General features: G+C 35.3%; 1 protein-coding gene across 6 annotated transcripts in view; it reads right to left on the minus strand.

Moving 5' to 3' along the window:
• The window catches only part of Grik2 (glutamate ionotropic receptor kainate type subunit 2), a 604,302-nt gene that overhangs the window by 12,912 nt on the left and 564,359 nt on the right, over positions 1-27,031 (minus strand). For 5 of the 6 annotated variants that reach the window (XM_041653577.1, XM_041653579.1, XM_041653578.1 and 2 more), the window contains 2 exons: positions 21,517-21,742; positions 1,249-1,499 (listed from right to left, as the gene is read on the minus strand). In XM_041653577.1, the coding sequence (XP_041509511.1) occupies positions 1,249-1,499; positions 21,517-21,742 (477 nt within the window). The remainder of the gene's footprint in view (positions 1-1,248; positions 1,500-21,516; positions 21,743-27,031) is intronic. The other variant, XM_041653583.1, reaches the window with a different exon arrangement.

Here is a 27,031-nt window from a genome sequence, read left to right on the forward strand (position 1 = left end):
GTTGTCATGCACTACAATCAAGTAAAATTTTAACATTTGCATTTTAATATCGAGTTCAAGACATTGGGTCAACAATTATAACATAAATCATTCAAGCCAAAGGAAGATACTTGTCATCTATACTTTTACAAAAATAGTTTCTGGAAAATTTATATTCAAAGAATAGAAGCAGAATGATTTTTACATATTTTACTCTTTGATATTATGTTTTTAAATACTATTTGTTCTGATATTTGTATTTTTCACAATAAACTACATGAACTTTACAAATACTAAAGAGAATAAAACCTCATTCATACACTTACTAAACACCTAAAATATGATTCTATTAAAAACAAAATCCAAGATTATTATATACAGAAAAAACACTGGAAGATAGAAAAAAGTAGTGTTCATTTTATTTCCAGAGTTATAAATGTACATACAGAGGTGAGGTGTGCTATCTGTGTTATTTTCATGATTTTGTTTATATTTTATAGGAACAAAAAAAGTCTAGAACTAGGAATATAGAAGCTAAGTGATTACACAAACTTTTCAACTATAATAGAAAAGTTTCTCTACAAGTGACTAAATATATTGAGGTACAAAGAAAAATTAAATTATTACACTTATATGGTTATACATATTTCATAATTACTTTGATTAGAGTAAGGAAAAGACTCAATAAGAAAAATATGTAGTTGCAAAGCCATAATATTTGTATATATTCATCAATTTAAAAAATTAGCAATATTTCTAATGCAAGCTAAGATGTACTAGTAAAGATATTCTAATTAAAAACTTATGAGACTAATTCTACTGAACTCAAATTTATTTACTATGTAGCTTAAAATTACTATATGTCTTAAAACCTGGGATTGTTTTTGACAAGATATTTTTATTTTTTAATACAATTTCTGATTTTTCTTCCCTCAGTAACTGTATCTCTCAATTAATCTAACAGCAATGTACTCCAAGCAAAAAATTCTCCTTATTCAGTCCTAAATAGGATTGATATATCTATTTGTTCTGCAAACTGACAAGTAAACATTGTGTTAATAAGTTTAAAGACTGTGATGATGATCATGAATCTTTGTGAAATATGTAGATATATTTCACAAAATATATATTTTAGTTATAGAATGAATGATAGAAGACAATTAACAGTCATAGCTCAAAGCAATTCTCACGTTTGATAGAAAAAAATTGTCACTTGTGTTTTATCATAAGAAACATAAGTGTTTTAAATCGCAAAAATGTAACATTTACCTTTTCCAATTGAGCGTTTTTTTTGGATTTGTATAAAAACTCTCCCACTGCCACAAAAACTGAGAGCACCAAGCCGGCTGCCAGGACAATGAAGATCCCACCAATATTCTGAACCCCTAGGGCACTGGCCTCCTTGCTCTCTTCCTCTGGGCAGCCATTGCCCCGCCACCACTTCTCCTTCATCATGTGCAGCTTGCCTTCCTCTTGCAGCTGAAGAATCGCTATGGTGATTTTGTCTCGATATGGAGAACCTGAGGGAAAAGAATGTACCTTAACTGTTTCAAGGAAAGCAGAGTTTTACAATTAAAAATCATGAGTGAAGAATAGAGATTTTACAAATCCTTACTAAAATCAGCATTCATTTTCAGTAGAGAAGACAGCACAGAAAAACACAATAATCAAAACTTTGATTGGATAACTAAAGCAAGTAGGCTTTCTAGACTTTTTGTTAGTTTATATTCTTTGTACAAAATGATGAAAATTTAGATTATAAAGTCTAATATGATATCCTATGTGTATGAGAGAAACAGATTCCATATAAAAGAAAGACTTGGAGTATCAGGTAATCAATAAAATAGTAAACAGAAAGTCACAAGGGAAATGGTTAGAGAACAAAAGTTTTAGTTAATGTCAGGAAACAAATCTACACTGAAGCTAGAAAAATGGATAAAACAGCATTTTCCACTTCCAGAAACGTTGTGGAAAATTATGTCTCTATATTTAAAGTAATAAGTTAAGGCTGCTTTGATTAGCAGGCAAGTTTCCATGGCATTTACTACTGTGTGAACATAGGGCTTTTGGTATTTGCTGTTTGATATCAATAAAATTTCACTGGTTTCGTAGACTTGGGAAATAGAATCATTATGGCAATGTCATTTATATTTTCAGGAAACTATGACCCATTAGTGTTAATACATATCAATTGTTATTAATAATCTTAAGTTTTGGGTGGCATTACTTGCTGTAAATACAAAAATAAAAGCAAAATTTAGTATTTGTTTTTATGAGTATACACATATATTAGCAACTACATGGTACATGCAATCTTTTTAATAGGATGCCCAGAGCCCACGTAAAAATATCAAAATATCTGCATCCTTCAACAATTGCCACAGACTTGTCTTGTTTATGCCTACCCAGAAAGCTTGTTTTTAAAGTTTCTTCCAAGAACACAATAGTTTACATTTTTTGTGTGTAGGGGCACAAATTTCCGTATAATACTTTTCTGCTTAGCAGAGGAAAAATAGTTAAGTCACCGCTGTTAATGATGATTTACATAAATATGTTTCTACTAAATAAAGGAAAATCTTAGGTATGATCCAGTAATATTCTGTTGAAATTTGGCAAACTATATTCCCAGCACTTGGAAAGTAGAGACAGGCAGATCAGGAATTCTTGATCACTGGCTACAAAGTAATTTCTGAACCAGCCTGAGCTCTGGAACACCTTGTCTCAAAACACTATGCTAGATAAACAATGCGTATTTTCTGCTTTGGATATATGTGTTTCCTTTAAATTATCTACAGCTGTTACATAATCATTTAGCAGTGAGGATGAGGAAAGGGACATTTTAAGAAAGAGGACAGACAATATAGTGTTTCAAAGGCATAAACTGGAAATTAGAAGAGGAGGACTAAATGGGAAGAGATGGGAGGTCGGAATAGACAAGAGATTACAGGGAGGAACAACAAACACTAAAGGCTCTTTGAAGCTTACTAGTTTAGAAACCTGCTGAAATATACACACATACAAAAGGTTACATAGTTTATGAAAGGTTATTATTATATAATGGGTAAACACCCCAACCAAAAATTAGTATGGTATCAAATAAAACGTTCAGTACCAGTAACTGGCCTCATCTTTTCAGGTTATTGGCCAAAAGGCTCTCATAATCCAACACAAATTTCACAGACTATTTCCAGAGCAGGGGGTTACCCTCCACAAGTTGACAGTAAGGCACTACTCCTAAAAATTATCACATATTTATGTCATAGAACATTCCCTTTGAATATTTACAAATATAGTTAGCAATGAGGAAGGAATGTAAACAATGACAGTAAGTAACTGATATTGACTTAACTGTCTCTGATTTAGGTTAATCACTTGTAAAGGGATAGCAATGTGCTAGTTTGAATGAGAATTGTCCCCACATGCTTATAAATTTAAATATGTGGTTTCCACTTGGTAGAACTATCTGAAAAAGATTAGAAGCTGTGACCTTGTTGAAGGAAACGTGACACTGGGCCTTGGCTTTGAGACTTCAAAAGCCCATGCCATCTCACTTAGCTCTCTCTGCCTCATGGTTGTTAATCAAGATATAAAACCTCTCCTTTCAGTAATTGTTATTACATGCAATTATGTTTATGTATGTATTACTGAATATAACTTTCTTAGTATGTATGATGTAAGTATATTTTCAGAATTTGCAAAGAGATGGGACTAGAACACAAAAACATCATGAGTGCGGTAACCCAGACCCAAATAGACAAACATGATATGTATTTACTCATAAGTGGATATTAGATGTGAAGCAAAGGACAAGCAACCTATAATCCTTGATCTCATAAAAACTAGGTAACAAGGAGAACCCAAAAGAGACATACAAGGATGCCTCTGGAAAGGGCATACAAGACTTCCTGAGAAAATAAGGAGGGGGGAGAGAAGGAAGGGTGAAAGAGTAGGGGGAGGGAAGAAGAGGAGGGAGGAGGAAAACATGAGGGAATGGGATGCTCAATAAGGGGAACGGACAGTGTGGGAGGGAAAGGAAAGAGATATTTTGATTGAGGGAACCATTAAAGGGTTATCAAGAATCATTGTCCTAGAGATATTTCCAGGAATCCACAGAATGACCCCAGCTAAGACTCTAAGCAACAGTGGAGAGGATGCCTAAACAGGCCTTCCCCTGTAATCAGAGTGATAACTTTCTTAATTGTCATCATAGAATCTTCAACCAGCAACTGATGGAAGCAGATACAGAGATCTAAAGAACTCGACTGAACTACTTGAGACCAGACCAAAAGGGGAACAAGAGATACCAGGAGCAAAGGGGTCAAGACTATGATGGTGATACCCACTAAACAACTGGCCTGAGCTAGTGAGAGTTTGCTGACTCTGGACTGACAGCAGGGAAACCTACATAAACACACTGGATATGGGGGACAGTTGTGAGTCTTGGGCAGTCTGTGGGGCCAATGGCAGTGGGACTAGGATTTATATATTTATCCCTATTGCTTGAACTGATGTCTAGGAGCACATTCTTTTCGGAGGGGTATCTTGCTCAGTCTAGATGTAGCAGGGAGGGCCTTGGTCTTGCCTGGAAGTGAAGTTATCAGATTTTGTTGACTCCCCATGGGAAGCCTTACCCTTTCTGAAGAGGGGATGGGGGTTTGGTAAGAGAAGGGGAGAAATGTGGGAGAAGAGGAGGAAGTAGGAATAGGGATAGGGATAGTTATGCAAAATGTGAAAAAGATTGTATTTAAAAGCTCCTTAGTTTAAAAAAAAGAAGCCATTAATTTGAAAGGGAAAGAGGGCATTTACAGGATGGTTTGAAAAGTGAAAAAGATAAAGAGAAATGTTGCAATTGTGTTATACTCTCAAAATAAAAAGAGTTGGATGTGGTGGTACATGCTTTTAATCCCATCACCTGATAACTGAGTGAGCCATCTGGGTCTACAGGGTGAATTTCTACACAAACAGGGCTACACAGTGAAAGCCTACCTAAAAAAGACATAGATAAATAAATAAACAAAGAGATAGATAGATAAATAAATAAATAGAAAAAATGAAAAAAAATAGAAATTTAAAAAGACTTTATACTTCATTCTTTTAAAAAAAGCTTTATGCTCTCAGCCCCTCCATTAGTGCCATGCCTACCAGCCTACTGCTATACTCCCTGCCATGATGGTCATTAACTCTATTCTTCTACAATCATGTGCCTCAAACTAAATGTTTTCTTCTATAAGCTGTTTTGGTAATGGTGTTTTCTTTTTTTTCACAGCAATAGAAAAGAAACTAAGACAAGGACTTTGAAAATCAATTATTACATCCTTTACACACAATGGCTTGCACTTTAAGGAAGATTTATACCTGTGGCAAGGCTATTATCAAGTGTGGAAATGTCATATCATTGAGTCACAAAATCTTAAAGACATACAGAAATCAAAGAACAAGAATTTCTTCATTCATATACACAGCCTCACATTTAGCAGCAATGAAGTACGCAGATAATAGTCTTAAGCTTAATTCAAGTATCAATTGCAGAGTATGGTAGTGTCAATTATTATCTTGAGAGATATAGAAACACTTGGGAGCTGGGCTTTTGGGTCTGCCTATTATCTCGATTGTGTTAATAGAGGAAGAGACACCTTCTATGGGTGGTTTGCTTACTTGGTTGGGGATCCTGGACTGTGTAAAATGGAGAAAATTATGCTCTTGCATAATTATTGTTTTCTCACTGTCACCTTAATTTCCACATCACGGTGATGGACTATACTTTGAACTGTCATCTAAAAAAAAATCTTTCTAATTTTATGCTGCCTGAGTGTTCTATCAAAGTAACAGGAAAATCTACTAAAACATAAGCTAGGTTATCCTGTAACATGAAAGTGAGGAGCTGATGACATTGCAGGTAATCTTAGAGGACATGAGGAGCCATATTGCTACAGACTTTCTTTCACAAAAGTAGAAAGTTCTTATGCTCTCACTACTCTACCCTGACTGGACCAGAAATAACTTACGTAGACAAGATTGACTTCATATCATAGAGTCTCTGATTCTCAAGTGCTGAAAACACAGACATCAACCTGCTATTGCCTCCCAATCTAAAGTAGGGTATGCCTATGAAGGTATAAGCAGCTTACAGAGCACTAAATAGATTGGACCAAAAATAAGGAGTCATATAATACTCAAAACACTAAACAAACAAAATAAAGAAAGAATATTAAGAGGTGCAAAGAAAAAAGGCCAAGTAACATATGAAGACAGACCCATCAGAGTTATCCAACTTCTCAATGGAAATTCTGAAAAGCTGAACGTCCTGGACAGACATTCTGTAGACAATAAGAGACCATGGATGCCAGTCCATACTGCTATACCCAGCAAAGCTCTCAATCACTGATACATGGAGAAAAGAAGATATCCCAGTACAAAACCAAGTTTAAACAATATCTATTCACAAATCCAGCCCCACATCAAGCACTAGCAGGAAAACTCCAACCCAAGGAAGTTAGTTGCACCCCAAAAATACAGTCAATAGATAACCTCACTCCAGCAAACCCCAAAGAATGAAAATACACAAACACTACCATCACCACCCAAACCAAAAAAGAACAGAAATTGGCAACCACCCATCATTAATAGCTCTTAATATCAATTGACTCAATTTATCTCTTAAAAGACAAAGTATAATAGATTTGGGTACAAAAACAGGACCTATCCTTCTGCTATATATGAGAAACACACCTCAGCCTCAAAGACAGACATAACCACAGAGTATAGGTTTGGAAAATATTTTGTAATCAAATGGACGTAAGAAGCAAACTGATATAACTATACTAATATATACCAAAATCGATTTCAAACTAAAATCTATCAAAAAAGTTGGATAAGGATATGACATATTCATCACAGAAATAATCCATCTAGATGAAATCTCAATTCTGAATATCTTTGCACCAAATCCAAAGGCACCCACATTTGAAAAAAAAATAACTTTACTGATAAGAACAGATACTACACTTGATCTTAGTCAAGAAGGTGAACCCAAAGAAAAACATATAGTTATCCTCCTGGATATTGGAAGTAGACAAGATTTCCAGGCAAAAATTGGGAACTTAGGGGTTGGGTGGGATGGGGGTAAGGGGAAATGGGGAGAGAAAAGTGAGAAGGGGAGGATGGGAAGAGCTTGGGGGAATGGGATGGTTGGGATGGAGGAAGGGTGGATATGGGAGCAGGGAAGTAGATATCTTAATTAAGAGAGCCATTTTAGGGTTGGCAAGAGACTTGACTCTAGGGGGGGTCCCAGGTGTCCAGGAAGATGTCCCCAGCTAGTTCCTTGGGCAGCTGAGGAGAGGGAACCTGAAATGGCCCTATCCTATAGCTATACTGATAATACCTTGCATATCACCATAGAACCTTCATCTGGCAATGGATGGAGATAGAGACAGAGACACACTTTGGAGCAATGAACTGAGCTCCCAAGGTCCAAATGAGGAACAGAAGGAGGAAGAACATGAGCAAGGAAGTCAGGACTGCGAGGGGTGCACCCACCCACTGTGGCAGTGGGGCTGATCTATTGGGAGCTCACCAAGGCCAGCTGGACTGGGACAGAAAAAGAATGGGATAAAACCGGACTCTTTGAACATGGCAGACAATGAGGTCTGATGAGAAGCCAAGGACAAAGGCACTGGGTTTTGATTTTACTACATGTACTGGCTTTGTGGGAGCCTAGCCTGTTTGGATGCTCACCTTCCTAGACCTGGATGGAGGGGGGAGGACCTTGGACTTCCCACAGGGCAGAGAACCCTGACTGCTCTTAGGACTGGAGAGGGAGGGGGAGAGGAGTGGGGGAAGGGAGAGGGAAATGGGAGGCAAGGAGGATGCGGAAATATTTTCAATAAAAAAAATATAAAAAAGAAACATTATTAAAACTTAAATCATGCATCAAACACTACACACTAATCGTGGGAGACTTAAACATCTCAATCTCATCATTAGACAGGTTTGCCAGACAGAAAAGTAAGAGAAATAAAGGAATTAACAGATATTATGACTCAAAATACATTGATATAACATTTCACCCAAACACAAAAGCATTTAAATTATTCTCAATACCTCACAGAACCTTCTCTAATATTGACCAAATACTCTGTCACAAAGCAAACCTCAACAGACACAAAAAATGGAATAACCTTCTGTATTTTATTGAATCACCATGTCTTAATGTTAGAACTTAACAATAAAACTAATTGCAGAAAGTCTACAAACTCATGGAAATTGAATAATGCTCAACTGAATTATTACTGGATCTAGGAAGAAATAAAGAAAGAAATTAAAGACTTTGAGAATTTAACAAAAATAAACCACAAAATACCTCCAACTAATTGGACACTATGAAAGTAGTGCTAAGAGGAAAGTTCATAGCACTAAATGCCTCCATAAGATTATGGAGATAGCTCACACTAGTGACTTAACAGCACACCTTAAAGCTCTGAAACAAAGAGAAGCAAACTCATCCAGGTGGAGTAGATACCAAGAAATAAGCAATTTGAGAGATGAATTCAATAAAATAGAAACAAAGAAAGCAATACAAATAATCAATGATAAAAAGAGTAGGTTCTTTGAGAAAATGAGCGGGATAGACAAACCCTTATCAAAACTGGCCAAGAAAGAGAGAGAGAGAACATCAATATTAACAAAATCAGAAATGAAATGGGACATTAAAAACAGACAATAAGGAAATGCACAGAATCATTAGGGCATATTTCAAAAACACATACTCAACAAAATTGAAAAATGTAGAAGAAATAGACAATTTTTTGGATAGATACTAAATACTGAAATTAGATTTATCTGAAATAAATTGAGATAAACAATTTAAATAGACCTTTAACCGCTAAGGAAATAGAAACACCATTGAAAGTCTCCCAACACAATGTCCAGATTGTTTCAGCACAGAATTCTATCAGAATTTCAAAGAAGATCTAATATCAATACTCCTCAAACTGTTCCCTACAATAGAAACAGAATAAATATTGCCAAAATTTTTATAAGGCTACAGTTACCATGATACCCAAACAGCACACAGACGCAACTAAAAAGGGAAATTACAGACCAATCTCCCTCATGAATGCTGCTTCAAAAACACTCAATAAAATACTGCCAAATAGAATCTATAAACAAATAAAGAAATCATTGACCATGATCAATTTGACTTCCTCCAAGTAATGCAGGAATGGTTCAACATACAGAAATTGGTCAGTGTAATCTAAGATAGGTAGAATCAACATAGAAAAATGGCAATCTTACCAAAAGCTATATACAAATTCAGTGCAACCTCCATCAAAATCCTGACACAAGTCTTTACTGATCTTGAAAGAACAACACTCAACTTCATATGGTAAACCATAAGAAACCCAGGATAGCCGAAACAATTCTATACAATAATGGAACTTTTGAAGGCATCACCATCCCCACCTTCAAGCTCTACTACAGAGCTATAATAATAAAAAGCTTGGTATTGGCTTAGAAACAGACATATGGATCAATGGAAAAGAATCAAAGATCCTGATATTAATCCACACACCTATGGTCATTTGATTTTTGACAAAGAAGTCAATTTTGAGCAATGGAGAAATGAAAGTATCTTCATCATCAAATGGTGTTGGTGTAACTGGATGTCAACATGTAGAAAATGAAAATAGATCCATGCCTATCCCCATGTTAAAAACTCAAGTTTAAATGGCTCAAAGACCTCAACATAAACCCAGTTACACTGAACCTGACTGAGGAGATATTGGAAAGTAGTTGTGAACACATGGGCAAAGGAGATCACTGCCTAAATAAAAGACCAGTATCACAGACCTGAGAGCAACAATCAATAAATGGGACCTTCTGAAACTGCAAAGCTTCTGTCAGACAAAGGACCCAGTCAATAAGACAAAATGGCAGCCTACAGAATGGGAAAAGTTCTTCACTAACTGTATATCTGACATAGGTCTGCTTTCCAAAATATATAAAGAACTCAAGAAAACAGATGTCAAAATACCAAATAATTCAATTAATAAATAAAAAATGTTTGAAAATGCAAGAAAAAAAGAGAAAAGAAAATTCCGATGATTAGTTCCTTTTTTATTCTTCCTCTCTTGGGATATTCCTTAGTTATTAAAAGTTTTCTACAGCCTGGAAAGTACTTTATAATTATGAAATTATATCTGCAAGGTAACAAAGTACGTACTTTTTACCTAGCTATATAAGAAGGAAGGGAGAGGAGGAAAGCAAAGATAGATTCAGGAAGAAGAACGCATAGATGTGTGTTTACTCCATGTACGTATTTGGATCTGTCAGATACTTAAGATTTGAACTATAAAAATTAGCCCTCAAAGACAGTATAGAGACCATTTAAGCCTGTGACCTGACCACTCTAAGCACACCTGAATGTTTCTAAGCTGAGAAGAGAAGGGTTATGCCTGGTCAGGACATGGATGCTATATTACTCTAAATGTAATAATGACAATTAATGTATGCACTCAGAAAAAAGCATAGTTTAGTGATTTAGCATTTCCTTTGCTACATAGTTATTCATAACATCTTAAACATCAAATTTTTATTAAGTTACCATGCAAAATTATTTTCTAATTAAAATATTTTCAAATAGTATAGTAAAGCTTTTTAGAAAGAGTATACAGATTACAAATTATGTCTTGACTAATTTGTGAATTTATTATTAGATTTAATTTCTTCCTTCCTCCCTTCCTCCTTTCATTTCTTCTGTCCTTAGTTCTTTTATTCCTTAGATCCTTCCCTCTATTTCATCCCTTTTTTCTCTATCCCTACCTGTCCATTCTTTTGAGTTGTAAATGTCCATTCGTTATTTTCCTTTGCTACTTGCCTCCCTATCTCTTTTCTTCCCTTCACTGGTCTTTACTTCTATCTTTTCCAATTGTCTTTTCCTTACGTTTCTACCCTGTTCTTCCTTATTACTATTCTTTGTGCCTACTTGTGAATAATTTCAGGATGCGTGGTCTATTCCCAGGTACAAGCCTGCAGGACATAATCCATCGTATTATTAACTGTAATACTGCCCTCTAATTCTATGCACACATAATTTTCCCTTATCCCCCTTCAGTATACATCAATAATGATAGAGTTATAATGAGATAAGTGGACCTCACATGACTTTGATGCTGGCAAAGGTGTGCCAATAGGAAGGTAGGCTTTCTTCCTAACACCTTCTAAATATAGTTGCTTTAAGAAAAAAAAAAAGACACATTCAGCACATCTTCAAACACACCTATAAATTTTTCTTTTATTTATGCTGTAGTCCAGGTTGGCCTCTAACTCACAGTTCTCCAGCCATTGTGTGTCTTCCAAATTGCCAAAGTCATAGGCATGTGTCACCAAACTTTTTCATTTTTCTTTATATTTAAATTTGAAGTTGATATTATTTGACTAATTAAAATGTCAAAAATGAGATCATTTTTTCTATAAATATTTTTTTAGAACTCAAAATGATGTTTCCCAAACTGAATCTTGAGTCGTATTTTTGGAAATATTTACATTTCATTTTTAAGTAATTTGTCAGTGAAAATTTTTGATTACTATGGCAAATGTTACTTGTTAATTCAAAATATGTGGATAAAGGCTTATATCTACACACTAAAAAGCAAACAGAAAGTTATTTATAATATATAAGGGAGCCTTTGGTGCATGCCTTTAATTTCAGCACTTGGGAGGCAGAGGCTGGTGAATATCTGTGAGTTTGTGGTCAGTTTCATCTTTAGAGTGAATTGCAAGACAGGTTCCAAAACTTGCACTGAAAACCCCTGTCTCCAAAAATATGTAAGGGGTTTTCTCTTGCTACTGTTCTCTATGAATTAATGAAGGTTATCATTTGTCATCAGTTTTATAGATATTAAATATTCTCTTATTCAGAGTCAAAATTGTTCAGGGATTGACACATTATATTCCTATACGTCTATGAGAGCTCTCAATTTATTTTGTTGAAGCCCTAACAGTGGAAGTGGTACCTGATCCATCATAATTTGGTAGCGGAAATCTATTATTATGTATATCTTTTCTTTGTTTTAATGAACCAAATAGATTAAGATCAACCAAAACCATCAGTCAAAGAAGAAAATTCCTTCATATCTATTAGTATTTCTAAAAATGTCTTTTATATTAAGGTCAAATTTTACTGCCTTCAAGAAAATAATAGCTACTTATAACTACAGCCTCCAGTAACAATAATTACTAACCTTATTGTACCATTTATCCAATATGTGATATTTCTTTTGAGACCTCTGTGCTAGTCTCCATCAGTATAATCCTCCTGCCTCTGTATGCAAAGCTCATGGAGCTCCAGTCACCTTGCCCATTACCATCTGATATTGTACATGTTTATGAAACATTATTCAGTGTGTACTTTAGTACCACCAAAGTCTCCACACCCAGAATTAAAGGTGTGCAAAAAGAAATGTAAGTATATATTCATGCTAAGATTAGCTAAATAATGTATAAAAGAAAATCAAAATTTATAGAATTATGCATTTCTACACATTTTGATTACATTTGGTCATCATTTACAATATTGATGAAGGCTGCTCACCCTATTGTTACCAATTGCACAAATCTTCTCTGGAAGCTTTCTAGGTTCCAGCATGCATAGACTGTCAGTATCCACAGAACAAGCAAAACTTACCGAGTTCTCATCTGTTTTTAGTAACATGTAATCTAGACATAAACAAATATGCCAGGAATACATAGCATCTATAGGTGTAATTTTACTTCTTTTGGTCTAGTTCAGTTTCTAAAACTTATTATATTCCAATTTTCTTTTGCACAATCACTTTAGTAATATTAAAATTATGCTGCTTTATGCAAAGAAAAATGGAATGCATTTTAATGGAAGAGTTGACCTGCAGAAAGATGAATAATTTGCATCAATTTTTGTGCATTATGTTAAACTAATGAAGACAAATGTATTCATTCATTTCAGTAAAGCCGAAAACCTGAAGGCCGGCAATTTCATGCATCTGTAATGATGAATATTACAGTACTTATTATATGATGAATTGGGAATTCTAGAAATGGTTGATGAATATAACCAGGAGAAAACATGTTTCTCATATTGATTTATATTTTTATAAACATTGGCATCTGCCTCAAACAATGTGCCTCATTTCGTACCGATTACATATCTCCCACTCATTAAATAATGAGAAATAAAGGAGCACTAGATCTCACTTAATACTAAAATTGAAACAAAACAAAGGAATCCATATTTTTACATGTCAGAGTATAGTATTGCCTTAATAAAACTTAATAAAATAAAGCTCATGGTTGCAGGCAGGCTGCAGAGGGTACAGATATTGTTAAGTTAAAACTTGTTCAAGAAGTACTAATACAAGTATTTTACACTCTTAACATAAAATATTTTACAGGAGTAAAATTTATACCTAAATCATTAAACATAATGATGAATGTTTAACAATTGAATGTACAGTAAAAACACTCTTCAAATTTAATCTTTTGGGGTATCATAAACATGGCTACATCATCTTTGAATTCACTACATGGAAATTCATTAGGTCTTTGTATGTTAAGGCAGAATATATAGACAACACAAATTACAGGACTTGGAAGTGTGCTGGAGCTCCTATCATGGAGTAAGCAGCACCCCTTCATGGCCTCTGCCTCAGAAAGAAAATTGGAATATAATAAATTTTAGTAACTGAACTAGGCAAAAAGAAGTAAAATTAAACCTGTAGATGCTATGTATTCCTGGCATACTTATAAATGTCTAGATTACATGCCACAAAAAGTAGATGAAAACTCAGTAAGTTTTGTGTGTTCAGTGGGTACTGGCAGTTTCTGCATGCTGGAACCTAGGAAGCTTCCAGAAGCAAGCACAGAAGGTAAGTTCAGAGACAAGAACTCCAGCACAAATAACAACATTTTCTGTGAAAAGTGACAACATGGAGAGAATATTCCCTTCATATATAAGTATGCTAAAGTGGTATGAACAAACCTTATGTGAATATGACTTTGGGTAGTGTGCTAGCCACATTTACAACAATATCATACAAGCTAGAATCATCAAAACCCAACGCCATTGTCCTTGTGGATTAATATCTGGGTTTTCGATTCGATTCCATTGGCGGTTTTGATTCTACTGCATGGACGGACTTTGTGGGAGCCTAGTCTGTTTAGATGCTCATCTTCCTGGACCTTGGGGAAACAGGGAGGACCTTGGACTTCCTATAGGGTAGGGAACCCTGACTGCTCCTTGGACTGGAGAGGGAGGGAAAGGAGGATTGGGGGGAGGGGCGGGAAGCGGGAGGAGGGAAGGAGGTGGAAATTTTCAATAAAAAGTAAATAAATTATAAAAAAAGAAGCAAAAAATAAACAAGCTAGAATCATCATCAGAGAGGAGTAAGACTTAACTGAGAAAATGCCTCCATAAAATAGAGCTGTAGCCAAGCCTGTAGTACATTTTCTTGTTTAGTGATTGATGTGGGGGGGGGTTAGCTCATTGTGGGGGTGCCACCTCTGGGTTGGTGGCTTAAGTTCTATAAGAAAGCAGGATGAACAAAGCAGAGTAACAAATCAGTAGGCAGCACTCCTTCATGGCCTCTGCATCAGCTCTTGCTTCTAGGTTCATACTCTAGTTGAATTCCAGCTGTGACTTCCTTCAATAATGGACTATGATGTGGAAATATAAGTCAAATACCCTTTCTTCTGTAACTTGCTTTGCTCATTGTGCTTCATTACTGGAACAGCAACCCTAATTAAAACAGGTAGTTGTCATTCCTCATCATTGATACGTTCTTTTCCTATCCTGCTCATCCATGTGATTGATGTTCTCAATTGTAATGTGACACTTAGTAAATACTCTACCTCATCTAGATTTTCAATAACTCTTCAAAAATAATAAATTTAAAACTTATACAGAACTCTTTTGTTTCTGATGTTTTTTGTTCTTTTATTTTTGTTTTTGTTAGTGAGTTTCATTATTTGTGTGTGTGTGTGTGTGTGTGTGTGTGTGTGTGTGTGTGTTTGGATACAAAATCCTACTGTATAGCCCTGGCATACAAAACTACCTATGAAGTCTGAAACCCTCTGCCTCTGCCACCCAACTGCTGAAATTGAAGGCATGGGAAGTACCAGGTTGTATAGGACTCATAAAAATGAATTGTCAACCCAGACAAGTCCACATCCTTGGTTTTTGGAGCATCTTGGTCAACCTAGACAAGTCACATCCTTGGTTTTTGGAGCATCTTATTTTCCTTCAAGCACCTTTTTCCTTCTTTTAACCTTCATTTTTAATTCTATATGTAACAGTAAGTACAAGATCTTCATTAGTTAAGTCCAGGCAAAACCACAACACAGAGAAAGGAAAATGGGTACAAATCCCTCCCCATACCTCTCACCAATTAGCTATTTGCAATTTAAAGCTCTTGAAAGAAGAAAAATATCAGATTTTTTTTTTACTACAGTGACAAGGCACACTGCGTGCTCAAAAACAGGTGGCTAACACAAAATGGACTTTGTGATTTTCCTTTGTGTGGTGTGTGTTTTTCTTTCTTTTTTTTTAAGAGAAAAAGAACATAATGACATAATGTTGCAGGCTGGAGAGAGTCTGAGAAAAGATGGGAATAGTGGGAAGAATTTGACCAAAATAATTTGTAAGCAAATTTAAAACATATATTAGAATTTCTTTATTAAACCACTTCTCTACTTCATACAAACCAATCTTGTAATTCTTTATTTGCCTTGAAATCATAAATCCTGGTTTATTCTGAGTCATGGAAGATTAGTGGAAGTTTTCAGCTACCTCAGGTGAGAGTGGTCCTGTGTCTTTTATGTCTATCTTGCTTTCAGATCTAGTTCAGTATTCACAAAAATACTATTAATTGTGAAGTAATTATTCAATAATTATTTAGAATTTAATGTTGAATTAACTCTGTATGTAAAAGGGTATCACCCAGATCACAGGAACTCCCGTTATGATGGACAACATGATGTGCAGAGTCATGAGCACAGTTCTCCACATGTTCTTCCCAGGGCCTCACCTGTGATGGTGGAAGTTGTGAGGAAAGTTGCAAATGGAAGGAACGTGCCATTAGCCCATTGCTATAAAAAGTAATAGTAATGAGACCTTCCTGGATGTTTACAGTATTTCTATCAAACCAAATTAGACAAAGCAAAACATAAAAATGCTAAGTGACACTAGTGGAGCTTTTTTTTTTTTTTTTTTTTTTTTTTCCTAAAAACTGCATTTCTATCAGATGGCAAGCCTGGTCCTCAAAATGTAATATGCACTCAATCTTTCAAAATGAGAAATCAGAAAGCTTCTAGTACAGAGCAAAAAGTTCCATTAAAGAGAAATGCTCCCTCCTTTTCTAAGCACATTATCACCTATGGTGTATTTAGAGGAAAGATTAGAGATGCTTGCATGTGCTAAATATTCCTTAAGGAAACTGCTGTGATTTGCCTTTTGAATTTTACCACTCCCAGAGCTTTTCTAAAATATTATTTCAAGTGAACTAGGAAATTCAGTCAACATATTAGGTGTAAAAACATCTACAGCTTCCAAGTTCTACTACACAGTAAATGCCACATTAGAATAATATTGCTGCTATCAGGGAAACTGCGAAAGGGATTTAACACCACCACACACTTAATTAAACCACCTGTGGTTATTTAGCATTTGCCTGCATGTCTCTATTAAGGTATTTGTGTAAACAGAGCTGCCCTAATTAAATAGCTTCTCTCTGAGCCACCCAGCATGTTCACAGCACACTTTAGGCAGTTATCACAATAAGAGTGACGGATGCAACTGGAAGTCACATATGAAGCATGGAGGAGGAGCCTGGCAGACAGACTACCATCTCTGTAAACCACACACAAAAAAAAAAAATCAGGGGCAGGCACAGTCTCATTTCGCAGAGTTGTTTCAGATTTCTCATGTCAATAACAATTATACTACTTTATTCATTAATTTACTTCCCAGACACATATAACCAAAAGACAATGTCTAAAGAAAAAAAATAAAACTGAATGAAAGTAAAAAAAAGAAAGAAGAAGAAAAAAGAAGGCTCCTTCCTCTGATTACACTTGAATTCAATGTTGTCATTGAAGGTTGCAGTTACTAAAGTTATAAAATTGGACTGTAGGGAAATCCTGTAGGTGCTCTAAATTCTCCAAAACCAAATCCCGCATTATATTCCTTTCCCTGGATTTATCTCTAACTCTCTGGGAAAAAGAGAAAAAGCCTAATGTGTAATTATTTCACACCTTAATATATTCCTTTACATTTTTCTCAGGGTAAATAAGAATTACACTGAGTAAATTCGATAATAACAGAATAATAGTCTTCAGTATGATTGATCATGGTAAGGAACTAAATGCTACCTATTTCAGAATTGTGGATATGGTTCTGAATGAAAGGTTATTTTTTTTCAAGTATAGTTGTGTGTCATCGTGTTTATTAATAATGAATAAGTAAAAATAATTCACCAAATCATACTTCTTACCAAGGTGTAAAATAGTAAGTCATAAATTCCTGCCTGGAATATTTTCCCACAGAGTCAAATGTCTTAAGAGGCAACTATGAAGAGAGCAGGCCTGAGCCAGAGACCTCTGCAGGAACAGGCCCAAGCCAGTGACCTCCACAGGAGGAGGCTTGAGTCACTGACCTCCACTGGAGCAGGCCAGAGGCAACTACCTCCACAGAAACAAGTACAAGGAAACCACCACTGAGGCAATAGGTCTAAGCCAGAGAGCTCTGCAGGACTGGGTGTATGGATCAATGACCTTCATTAGAGCAGGTCCAAGACCAGTACCTCCACCAGAGCAGGCCTGAGCAGGCGACCTCTACCAGAGCAGGACCAAGAAAGCAACCTCCATGGGAGCAGACCCTAACAACTCCTCGTATTGCAGAACGACCCTGGGAATGCTGAGCAACCTACAGGAACACCGAGTAACTTCCTGGGTGACTGGAACCATGGCCCTGACTGCACCACAGGAAAAAACCATCTGAGCCTTGGATTCACTGGAACCTGTAAGGCTAATCACCAGTGACACAGCCCCAACTACATCAATCAGAGGAAAAGATGGCTAGACAAGGTAAGAACACACTCAACACCACAAAGAGCAACACGACACCAATAAAAAACTAGTGTCCCTACGACAACAAAACTGGAACAATAAAATATAGATGAAACAGAAAAAAATGATCTAAAAATAATTTTTGCGAAAGTGTTTGAAGCCCTTAAAGAAGATATAAAAAATTCCTTCAGAGAAATGGATGAAAAGACAAACAAAATATTGGAAGAAATCAACAAATTTCTTAAAGAAAGAAACAATAAAACAGATGAAATAAATGATTCAAGACTTGAAATCTAAAAATAGAGACAATAAAGGGAACACAAACTGAGGAAATTATACAAATGAAAATTATGAAAAAATGATCAGGAACCACAAATGCAAGCAAAAACCGCAGAATACAAGAGACAAAAGGGAGAATCTCAAATGCTGAAGAAATAATAAAGGAAATAGACTCATTGGTCAAAGAAAATGTTGAATTATAGGACAGAGAAGCTTTGGTAAAGCAAAGGACAGGGTCAACAAGACAAAACGGCAGCCTACAGAGTGGGAAAAGATCGTTGCCAACCCCATATCAGAAAGAGGGTTGATCTCCAAAATATACAAAAAACTCAAGGAATTAGTCACCAGATAAAAGAAATAATTAAATAAAAAAATGTTGTATAGACCTAAACAGAGAACTCCAAACAGAAGAATCTAAAATGGCTGAAAGACACTTAAGAAAATGCTCAACATCCTTAGTCATCAGAGAAATGCAAGTTAAAACAACTCTGAGATTCCGTCTTACACCTGTAAGAATGGCCAAGATCAAAAACACTGATGACAAGTTGTGCTGGAGAGGATATGGGGTAAAGGGAACACTTCTCCATTGTTGATAGGACTGCAAATTGGTACAGCACCTTTGGATATCAGTATGGCAATTTCTCAGAAATTTAGAAAACAATCTACCTCAAGAACCAGAGATGTAGGTGAGTCTTCTATCTATATGTTGCTTTCATTGGTTAATTAATAAAGAAAACTGCTTGGTCTGATAGGTCAGAACACAGGTAGGTGGGGAAGACAGAACAGAATGCTGGGAGAAAGAAACAGATTCAGGCAGTCCCCATGATTCTCCTACCTGAGACAGATGATGGTTAGAATCTTCCCGGTAAGCCACAACCCTGTGGTGATACACAGATTACTTGATATGGGTTAAAGCAAGATATGAGAGTTAGCCAAGAAGAGGCTACAGATAACGGGCCAGGCAGTGTTTAAAAGAAAACAGTTTCCGTGTAATTATTTCAAGTGTAAAGCTAGCCAGATGGCGGGACACAGCCCGCTGCTCCTCACTACAAACCAGCAATATCACTTTTGAGTATATACCCAAAAGATGCACAATCGTACCACAAGGACATGTGCTAAACTATGTTCATAACAGCATTGTTTGTTATAGCCAGAACCTGGAGACAACCTAAATGCCCTTCAATCAAAAAATGGATGTGGAAAATGTGGTACATTTACACAATGGAGTACTACAAGTGGAAAAAATAATGACAGCTTGAAATTTGCAGGCATTGAAATGAAAACATTATATCAAGTGAGATAACTCTGGCCCAGAAAGACAAATATCATACAGACTCATTCATAAGTGGTTTTTAGACATAAATCAAAGAAAAATCAGCCTAAAAATTACAATCCCAGAGAACCCAGACAAAAATGAGGACCGTAAGAGAGATATACATGGATCTAATCTACAAGGAAAGTAGAAAAAGACAAAATCTCCTGAGTAAACTAGAAGCATGGGGCCCATGGGAGAGGGTTGAAGTGGATGGGAGAGGAAGGGAGGAAAGCAGAGAAAAATATATAGCTCAATAAATACTATAAAACAACTTAAAAATAATTAAATAAAATACAAAGGGATAAGTGTGAGTTGTCTGTTTGTATATCAAACTTCTTTAATGATGGTTATGAGAAAATTGAAGTTCATTCCTGATGTGTTTGATTGGAAAACATTTTGATAAATCTTCTTAATTTTGAATAAGATAGAACTCACATTAAGTGAAAGAGAAACAAAAACACAAATGTGTTATATGATATAATGAAGTAGCACTAGCGTGGGATACTTTATCTCTGTGTACTGTATGTTTTCTTCTCCCTTTTCTGTCCCTTTTCCCTCTTCTATTTTATATTCCTGCTACAGTTGCAGACCCCATCTGCCTATCCTAATAGCACTAGGATTATATTTAAGCCAATGTGATTAAGCAAGATAATTTTTCCATTTCAATAACTCGAATTTAATTACATGTGCAGTGTAATTTTGTCTAAGATACTCATTTATAGGCTCTAAATATCAAGGCATGAGCCTATTTTAGGAACCCGTATTTCTGTCCACTACAGGTACACCTAGGATATGATATAACCTTTAATGCAATTATTTATTTAAATAATAAGGACATATAAATTTGTAAATATTGGCACCCACATTATGAAATTCCCATTGATTTTTCCTGGAAAGGATATTGGTATTATTATTATCATTCTCATTCTCATTTTGAGGTAGTATCTTGCAGTATTCTAGGCCTGGCTCAAACAATCCTCCATCCAGCCACAGGAGTGGTTCAAAATACAAGTGTGCAATATGATATCATCTTATATTATTTTTATTTCACTTTATTATTATAACTAAAACTAATGTTAACACATATAACTGGAGAAATGTTAGAGGAAGATAATACTTGGTATCCAATATCATGGATATGTCACTGATAATTATTCTGCTTTACTTCTTTTCAGTGAAACAATGTTTGTAGGACAAACATAGCCTTCATTTTTAGTTCACTTTAATAATGTTATAAGCTTCAAATTTGAAACAAAACAAAATTATCAAATTTTAATTCAGCTATAAAACTAAACAAAAAGGTTTGAAGCCAGGTACAATGAGTTTTTGATTTAAATCTGTATTTACAATATCCCTCATTTCTTCATTTGAAAGGCTGAGGCAAGAGGGTGGCCTGTAAATTTAAAATCTCAATATCATACACAGTAAGCTTAAGGTAGGCCTGGGCTTCAGACTGAGATCATTTCTCAAAAAAAAAAAATCAAAACAATAATAATAATTATAAATTTGAGAATTGAATATTTCTAAAATGAAGATGTTGCAAATGTTTCAACCTAGACAAAGGAAATTATCTGCCAGATATCTGATATAAATTATTTTTTCTTTTGACATGCTCAATTGGAAGTGATATCCAACTTGTGAAAATATTCATACAATATATTTTAATTATATTCTTTTCTCTTCCCCAGCTCGTTTTATGTCAAAACTTTTAACTTTCAGAAATATAAATACCATGTTAAGATTTATTAGGTAAAGATTTTTCTGTGAACTGTATAGAGTCCTTGCTTTTCTGTTTTAAACAACAACTCAGATTAGTGAAAAAACATAGAGGCTGCCTGGTAACCTACCCATGGGAGTGCCAACGCCATAACCCTTGGAGTCTATAAGGCCGCCAATCTGTGTGAGGTTACAGTTACGCTGGGTAACGAACTCGATAGTTGTTGACTCCATTAGGAAAGCATAATCAGAGGTGAGGACTCGCTGGATCCCTTCTTCATTGCTTTTGACAAGCACAGACTGTCTCCTGCTGCTCATAAACGCCCACATTTTGTCATACGTTGAGATTTTTGATTTCTGGAGAAAAGTAACATCAGTTTAATAAAATATCTTACGTTCTACAGAGTCTTACAACATTTAGACAAAATAAAATTCACAGTTTTTCACATGCCATTCTATAGTTGTCCCATTTACAAAAAAATCAAGATTTATACAATATATATCTAGTAATTCATTACATTTCTGGGTAAATGACAATTTAACAAATATATTCAAAGTGTCTCATTTCAAAAATTCAAACTAGTAAGTTATAGAAAATAGTAGAAACTAGAGATGCAAATGAGCTTACTAAAGACTCTCCTGATTGCAGTGTACGCAAGTTTCCTGTGGGTATTTTTCATGTTGCTTAACATCAAATTAAGAAATGACAAATATTGGACACAGATTGACATTGTCACGCAACAGTGATTTTTGTTGTATTTCACCAATTTGGTGATTCTATCACAGACGTCAAATCAATTTCCTAGGATATAAAGCTATAGTTGAAGATATGGGGAAAATTTATTGCATATAAGGAAATTACAAATAAAAATAGCGGTATTTCCACTTACACAAGATACAGTTCCCAAAGACGTCCCTAGAGTCTACACAAAGACAAGTAGAAATCTGTTGTTCCAGACTGCTAACTAGAAATCCTTGGATCACTCAATTAAATAGATTTATGAGCAACTGCAAAATCTCAATGGAGCTCTACTAGAATTTCATTTTAAAGGAAGGAAATGAGTTTTGTTTAGAGCCCTTGGAAGAGCATAAATACTAACCAGCTTTGCCTGCTGTTCAAGATACCTGCAAGCCCCCAGCTGTCTGTAACACCCACATAGGAGTGGCAAGAAAACACTGACCACGTGGAAACAAAAAGAAGAGACTTCAGACTTTTATTTTCAAGAAAAAGTACAAATTTGTGGGGTTAAAAGCAGGAAATAAAAAAATATTTAAGATTATGGTGAAATTTTGTTTGAGATCATGAAGTTGACAGTGAGTTGAAATGTATTTGTTCCCCTAATAACTATCAGAATCAAGAGAGCAGGATCACAGTTTGCTTCCTTTCCCCCTTGAAAACTTTTTTTCTAATATTTTGTTTGACATTTAAATCTGAATAAAATAAAAATTAGAGCTCATCTGCAGATGGAAGTAAGTTTGTATAAAGAAATAAAATTAACATCAGTTTTGATTTAGTGAATCTGACTAAAAACATGAAAAAAAATCTACATGTGTACTGCACTAAATTTTTATAATTATAAGTGTAGGCTTGGTGTCTGAAAACAGACTGAGTAATTTCTTTCAAGAATAAAGAGGAGGCATGCCTTTAATCCCTGCACTCGGGGGCAGAGGCAGGCAGATCTCAAGGAGTTCAAGGTCAGCCTGGTCTACAGAGCAAGTGCAAGGACAGGCTCCAAAGCTACAGGGAAGTCCTGTCTTGAAAAAAAAAATCAATCAAACAAACAACAACAACAAAAAAAAGAGGAATAAAAAGATGGCTCAGTAGTTTAGGACACTTTGCTCTTTTAGAGGGCCTGGGTTTGATTCCCAGTACTTTTATGGTAGCTCAAAACCACCTTTAGCTTTAGTTCCAAAAGATTCAAAACTACACTGTCTTCAGACCACTATCAGAATTCTTCTAACCTTTAATTGAAAAAAAAAAAAAACAAAAAAAACAGCTACTATTTTATGAAGTATTTCTTCATTTAAAATACCTCAAATATTTTTGATGCTGTTTTTTTTTCCCCTTCTCTGAGCACTTTCTAAGGTTTCTACTAAAGGTAATAACTTCCTATTGTCATCTAAGATCTTTCACTTTTGACCATTTGTTTTTAACATTTTTTGTATAGAGTTTGGTATAGCTATTCCTGTTTCTTCCTGTCAAGCAAAACGTTAACCCTTCTATTATTCTTTAAAAATAACTATAATTAACTAATTTACTTCTACATGTATGGATGTTTTATCAGCATGTATACTGTGTACATATGTTCAGTGCCTTAATACCAGAAAAAGATATCAGATTCCTTGGGACAGGAGTTACAGGTGGTTGTAAGTGGGTGCTGGGAATCAAATCCAGGTCTTCTAGAAGAACAGCCTGTGTCTCCTGGTCCACATATTTTTGTAATTCTTTCAAAAAGCACATAACTTGGGCAGAAAGATCACTTTAACATTTTAATTCTTACAATAAATGTAAAATCCAAATTTTAAGAATTATGGATATCTTTTATTCACAACTATATACAGATTACAGGAGGACCAACATTTATCAATATTTCTTTGGAATCTCTTTACATCTTTTCTTGTGTGATTATAATGTCTAAGGTATCACCCTTAAATATTCCTATTCTAAATATAAAATGCTATATGCAGAAAAACATATTGGAGTTATGGGTTAAAGCCATCACTACATTTGTAGTTTAATGTATGAGTCTGTGTTTTTATCTATATGTGTATGTGTGTATTTGAAAATTGCTCAGCTCTTCGAGGTCATTCTATATCAATACAAGACACAAAGAAGAGGACATATTAAAAATTTAAGGACGGCTTTTTCTCATTCATGATTATCTATAACCTGCCTTTTCTATCATTTATCCATTATATGATCTTCCCCAGAAATTTCATATGAATCAAGCCAGATTTGTAAAATTATAACCTGTGAAGTTATTCAACTTGTACTTTTCCTTACAAATATATAAAGAATGATTAATTAATTCTGAACACTTTTGATGATTCTATTACTTCTATTATTTTTAGTGGTGGTCATGGTATTGTTGGTTAAGAAACAAGAAACGGACATGAGTTTTACTTAAATCTAGCATTTAAAGAAGACTTCAAGACTACTTGAAAGGTATTTTATGCAAACTCTTAGGCTGAACATGAAACTGCTTCTATTGCTATTAATACGACCATTCTTGAATAATTGGCTACTTTAAGTAACTTAAATAGAAACTCAGAAAAGACATTATTGGTCTGATGTGATGAGCACTAGTTCCATGTTGTTAGTTAATATAAGGCTGCTTAATCTCTCCCACTTCCAGCTTACATAATAAAAACACATGTTTTTTTTTATGTAAGTCTTATTTTCAGACTATCTTATTTAGTGTTTCTATATCTGTGAAGAGACACCCTGGCCATGGCAACTTTTAGGAAGGAAAGTATTTAATTGGGTGAGGTACAGTTCAGGTGTTTACTCCATTATTGTCATCACAGGACCTGGTGGTATGCAGGCAGACATGGTGGTAGAGAAGGATCTGAGAATTCTACATTTTGCAGGCAACAGCAAGTGAAACTGTCTCACTGGGTGTGGTTTGAGCATATGTGAGACCTCAAAGACCACCTTGACAGTGATACACTTCCTTCAACAGGACCAGGCATAGTTTAACAAGGCCAAGCCTTCAAATACTGTCACTTCCTTTGGGGGGGGGGCATTTTCTTTTACACTACCACACAGACTCATAGCATTATTCTGAAGATGAAATGTGACCAATTTGTGTGGGCTACTTTGTGTAATACTAGGGATTTCCCTTGATTTTTTTTTTTATTGAGAAAAGAAGAAAAAAAAACATAAACAAAAATCAAGTTTCCACCTCCTCCCAGCCTCCCATTTCCCTCCCCCTCCTCCCACCCTTCTCCCCCTCCTCCCACCCTTCTCCCCCTCCCCCCACTCCTCTCCCCTTCCCTCTCCAGTCCACAGAGCAGTCCGGGTTCTCTGCCCTGTGGTAAGTCCTAGATTTTTAAAAATAAGGCAAGTACCCCATGAGTAAAAGGGAACTGTAGCAGTCCAAGACCCCACCTATGCCTAAACACTGGAAACTACCTAATCTACAGGGCAGAGTAAGATCTGTAACAACAAATACTAATCTAAAGAACAATTAAAACAATAAGTTGAAATAAAATCTGTTTTACACTGAAAAAAAATAAGGCAAGTAATATAAAGTGTTATGTAGACATGGTCTACCACTGTGAATAGGAGGAAACAAAACACAACATAATGAAAACTTAAATGTAAGTGGTTTTAATGAACTGATTTAGAACCCAACACAGCACCCAGGCTAAACTCTGGAGATTGGTTAATTATACACTCCTCTCAAATTATTATGTACTGTAATTCTACTTTGATCAGATAAAGTCTCAGAGTCAGTGTCTGATGCATTTCAGCTGCAAAAGACCTAAGTTTGTTCTCTGGAAAGGCATGAGCCAGGGCATGAACTGAATCCAGAAGACACATGCTGAAGACAGCTACCATAGGTAAAGAACAGTCTCCCTGCTTATCCATCTCCCCTCTTAACAATTCTAACAGTGGGATTATAGAAGATATTTCTGAGTGAAATATATTTTTAGCTTTTTGAAAAACCTCCACATGGACTTCCATAGTTACTGGACCAGTTTGTAATTCTATTAACAGTGAATACATGTTTTCCTTTCTCCACATCTATACAAGCATATGTTCTCATTTGGTTTGGGGGTCTTAGCAATTCTGACTGAGGAGACACAATATCTCAAATTACTTTTGATTTGTATTAGCCCCACAGCTAAGGATATTGAAAATGTCTACAAGTGTTTCTTTGTTGTTTGTATTACACTTTTTGATAATTCTCTCTTTACTACAATCTCCACGTTTGTTTTCTTGAGGTTTAATTTTTGAGTTCAATATTTGTTAGATATTAACTCTTTGTCAGTTGTATAGCTGCCAAAATTCTCCCTTCCCCCACTCATTGAGCAGGCTGCATCTTCACTCAAGTGATAGAACCCTTTGCTGTACAAACCCTTTTTAATTTCATTGGTATATGTTCATTAAGTTTTGGTCTTAATTCCTGTGCTACTGGGACACTATTGAGAGAATTCTTTTTTGTGCCAATGAATTCAAACCTATTCCCTTTTTTATCTTCTATCAAATTTGGGGAACCAAGAATTGAGGTCTACCATACACTTTGAATTGAGTTAATTTGGGGCGAAACATAAGGGTCAAGTTTCATTCTTGCATGTATGTTATCCATTTATACAGCTCTGTTTGCTCAAGATACTGTCTTGTCCTCATTGGTCTAAAAATGAGGTGGCTAAAAGTGTGTGTATTTCTATGAGGGTCCTCAATTCTGTTCTGTTTTGTTATAGTGTCATGATACTCTATTTACTCTAGCTCTGCAATATAACTTGAGTTTTGGTAGATTCCTCTTGCAGTGTTTTTATTTTCAGTATTTTTTTTCTTTTACTATCCTGGGTTATTTCTGTTTCCGTGACGCAGAACATTTCCAGATTTATAGTGATAATGATAATAAGTAACAAAAATATGTTATATAATTTAATCAATAACTGTTCATTATTTATTAT

This window comes from Microtus oregoni, unplaced genomic scaffold (genome assembly GCF_018167655.1).
Source record: "Microtus oregoni isolate MIOR12 unplaced genomic scaffold, Mior012 000006F_ref0000085, whole genome shotgun sequence".
Taxonomy (NCBI): Eukaryota; Metazoa; Chordata; class Mammalia; order Rodentia; family Cricetidae; genus Microtus; species Microtus oregoni.